Source organism: Sinocyclocheilus rhinocerous, unplaced genomic scaffold (genome assembly GCF_001515625.1).
Source record: "Sinocyclocheilus rhinocerous isolate Xijiao unplaced genomic scaffold, SAMN03320098_v1.1 scaffold1243, whole genome shotgun sequence".
NCBI classification, from domain to species: Eukaryota; Metazoa; Chordata; class Actinopteri; order Cypriniformes; family Cyprinidae; genus Sinocyclocheilus; species Sinocyclocheilus rhinocerous.
The window spans coordinates 2,025,612-2,028,811 of NW_015626033.1; the positions used below are offsets into that span (position 1 = coordinate 2,025,612).

At 39.2% G+C, this 3,200-nt stretch overlaps 1 protein-coding gene across 2 annotated transcripts in view; it reads right to left on the minus strand.

Annotated features, from left to right (window-relative positions):
* LOC107707528 (myoferlin-like) overlaps nt 1-3,200 on the minus strand; it is a 26,746-nt gene that overhangs the window by 4,245 nt on the left and 19,301 nt on the right. For both annotated transcript variants that reach the window (XM_016511590.1, XM_016511597.1), the window contains 5 exons: nt 1,721-1,794; nt 1,359-1,457; nt 1,105-1,233; nt 488-643; nt 290-381 (listed from right to left, as the gene is read on the minus strand). In XM_016511590.1, the coding sequence (XP_016367076.1) occupies nt 290-381; nt 488-643; nt 1,105-1,233; nt 1,359-1,457; nt 1,721-1,794 (550 nt within the window). The remainder of the gene's footprint in view (nt 1-289; nt 382-487; nt 644-1,104; nt 1,234-1,358; nt 1,458-1,720; nt 1,795-3,200) is intronic.

Sequence of the window (3,200 nt, forward strand, 5' to 3'; positions counted from 1 at the left end):
TTATATCTCGCAATTCTGACTTTATAACACGCAATTGCGAGTTAAAGTCAAATTTCGAGGGGGGAAAAGACTGATATGTCCTTAAAATTGCGAGTTTATATCTCACAATTCTGACTTTATAACTCGCAATTGCGTGTTATAAAGTCAGAATTGCGAGATATAAACTCGCAATTCTCAGAACAAAAGTCAGAATTGTGAGATAAAAAGTCGCAATTACATTTTTTCAGTGGCGGAAACAGGCTTCCATAGAAATATCTGTATGTTAATGCATTACTTATCATATTCTCACCTTCCAAATTCTGGATTAAGAGTATTTGGTTTGTAGTGATCTCTGTCATCAATCATTTTCTTCCCCAGAGAAATCTTTATGTAGGGATCACACTTCATAAGGAAAGCAATTGCACATGTTACAAAAATGTCAAATGTGATGCTTTGTGAACCATCAGAATCTTTTATTGTTTTACATGTGAACTGGCTATATACTCACCATGCCATTGTTGTCTTTGGGCTGCAGGTCACGGCAGCGTATGATGTAGATTCTGACCAGGCACTCTTGAGGACAGCTCTCAGGTAGCTCCCTAAACTGCCGAGGTGGGTCTGAGACATTTGGGTCATCTGATAAGGGATACACTCGAAACGACCCCTGTGAATATAGTCATACTATATCATCAAGTAAAACTTTCTTGGTTAGACTACCACTAGATGGCAGTCTATTATAACGTATACTCTTTTTGCTGCTTTTTTATGAGTGCCGTCCAAATTTTCTCTCCAACTGTTTAGAGTTGTCCAGAATCTCCTCTATTTGGAAACTTGTCTTGTAGCAAATGCCTTCAAAATGTTTTTATTATTACATGATACTTTACACCAGTAGGGGAACAGTTCTTTCTCAACAACCTGAGATTAAGTGCCTTACACAAGGTCACAATAGTGATAGGGCGGGTTTGTAATACCCAAAAGTCTCTTCTACTTGGACTGAATCTGCAACCTTTGTGTTAGCAGCCTAGATATTCAATGACAAGGAAACCGCCACCCCTTATAAAAAAGGCATTCAATTCAAAAGCAAAGGAAGCTCAGTGCATACAGTGGCTGACTGGCTAGACTTGCCTTGAACTCTCCCACTACAGAGGGATCTTCATCCTCATCCTCGGTTTTGCCCCTCTGTAACTTGAATGTAGTGCAGAAGTCTGTCAGCCCTCTGAATTCTGGGACCGCCTCAAGCTCGGTGTTGAAGACCTGAAACAGACATGTACTTTTAACACTGTTCAATTATATAACAATGGTCATACCTTATCTGCTTTGAAACATAAGCAGGATGCAAACATCCACACAGGATGGTAAGATCGGGCAAGTAAACTCACTGTTAAAGTGTCATATCCTTTCTGGAGATAAGGGCCGCACTTTTCATGCTCGTTAATGGAGGCATAGAATTTGCTCCACCAGTCCACCGTATCCTCTTCCTACAATAGGTTGTGGTATAATAGAATTGAGTTTGGCTCTAAGATGCTGTAACAATCTGTCTGCAGCTATTCGTGCCATAACAGCATAGTTTCCAGACTGTTATATAACGACAGAAAAGGCTATTTATTTTTCTTTCTGCTGGCACTGGGAAAACTACGAATGAGTAGCAATAGAAAAGAAGACGTAAACTTATTATCATAAGGTTTACAAATTTATGAAATTACTCTGAAAACAATTAGTCTTTCAGATCTGTTTACTGTACCTGTTTAGAAGGGCTGGGCATTCTGTCCCCCATGTCAATGACAACATCTCTGGGAGCTGATGCCATCATGGCCACTGAGACACATAAATTATGCAGGAGATAATTAAATTGTGTATATATGGAATAATGGCCGATAGAAATTCACCTTTGCAGTGTGTGTGTATATATATATATATATATATATATATACAGTATATATATATATATAAATTTCTATCGGCCATTATTCCATATATACACAATTTAATTATCTCCTGCATAATTTATGTGTCTCAGTGGCCATGATGGCATCAGCTCCCAGAGATGTTGTCATTGACATGGGGGACAGAATGCCCAGCCCTTCTAAACAGGTACAGTAAACAGATCTGAAAGACTAATTGTTTTCAGAGTAATTTCATAAATTTGTAAACCTTATGATAATAAGTTTACGTCTTCTTTTCTATTGCTACTCATTCGTAGTTTTCCCAGTGCCAGCAGAAAGAAAAATAAATAGCCTTTTCTGTCGTTATATAACAGTCTGGAAACTATGCTGTTATGGCACGAATAGCTGCAGACAGATTGTTACAGCATCTTAGAGCCAAACTCAATTCTATTATACCACAACCTATTGTAGGAAGAGGATACGGTGGACTGGTGGAGCAAATTCTATGCCTCCATTAACGAGCATGAAAAGTGCGGCCCTTATCTCCAGAAAGGATATGACACTTTAACAGTGAGTTTACTTGCCCGATCTTACCATCCTGTGTGGATGTTTGCATCCTGCTTATGTTTCAAAGCAGATAAGGTATGACCATTGTTATATAATTGAACAGTGTTAAAAGTACATGTCTGTTTCAGGTCTTCAACACCGAGCTTGAGGCGGTCCCAGAATTCAGAGGGCTGACAGACTTCTGCACTACATTCAAGTTACAGAGGGGCAAAACCGAGGATGAGGATGAAGATCCCTCTGTAGTGGGAGAGTTCAAGGCAAGTCTAGCCAGTCAGCCACTGTATGCACTGAGCTTCCTTTGCTTTTGAATTGAATGCCTTTTTTATAAGGGGTGGCGGTTTCCTTGTCATTGAATATCTAGGCTGCTAACACAAAGGTTGCAGATTCAGTCCAAGTAGAAGAGACTTTTGGGTATTACAAACCCGCCCTATCACTATTGTGACCTTGTGTAAGGCACTTAATCTCAGGTTGTTGAGAAAGAACTGTTCCCCTACTGGTGTAAAGTATCATGTAATAATAAAAACATTTTGAAGGCATTTGCTACAAGACAAGTTTCCAAATAGAGGAGATTCTGGACAACTCTAAACAGTTGGAGAGAAAATTTGGACGGCACTCATAAAAAAGCAGCAAAAAGAGTATACGTTATAATAGACTGCCATCTAGTGGTAGTCTAACCAAGAAAGTTTTACTTGATGATATAGTATGACTATATTCACAGGGGTCGTTTCGAGTGTATCCCTTATCAGATGACCCAAATGTCTCAGACCCACC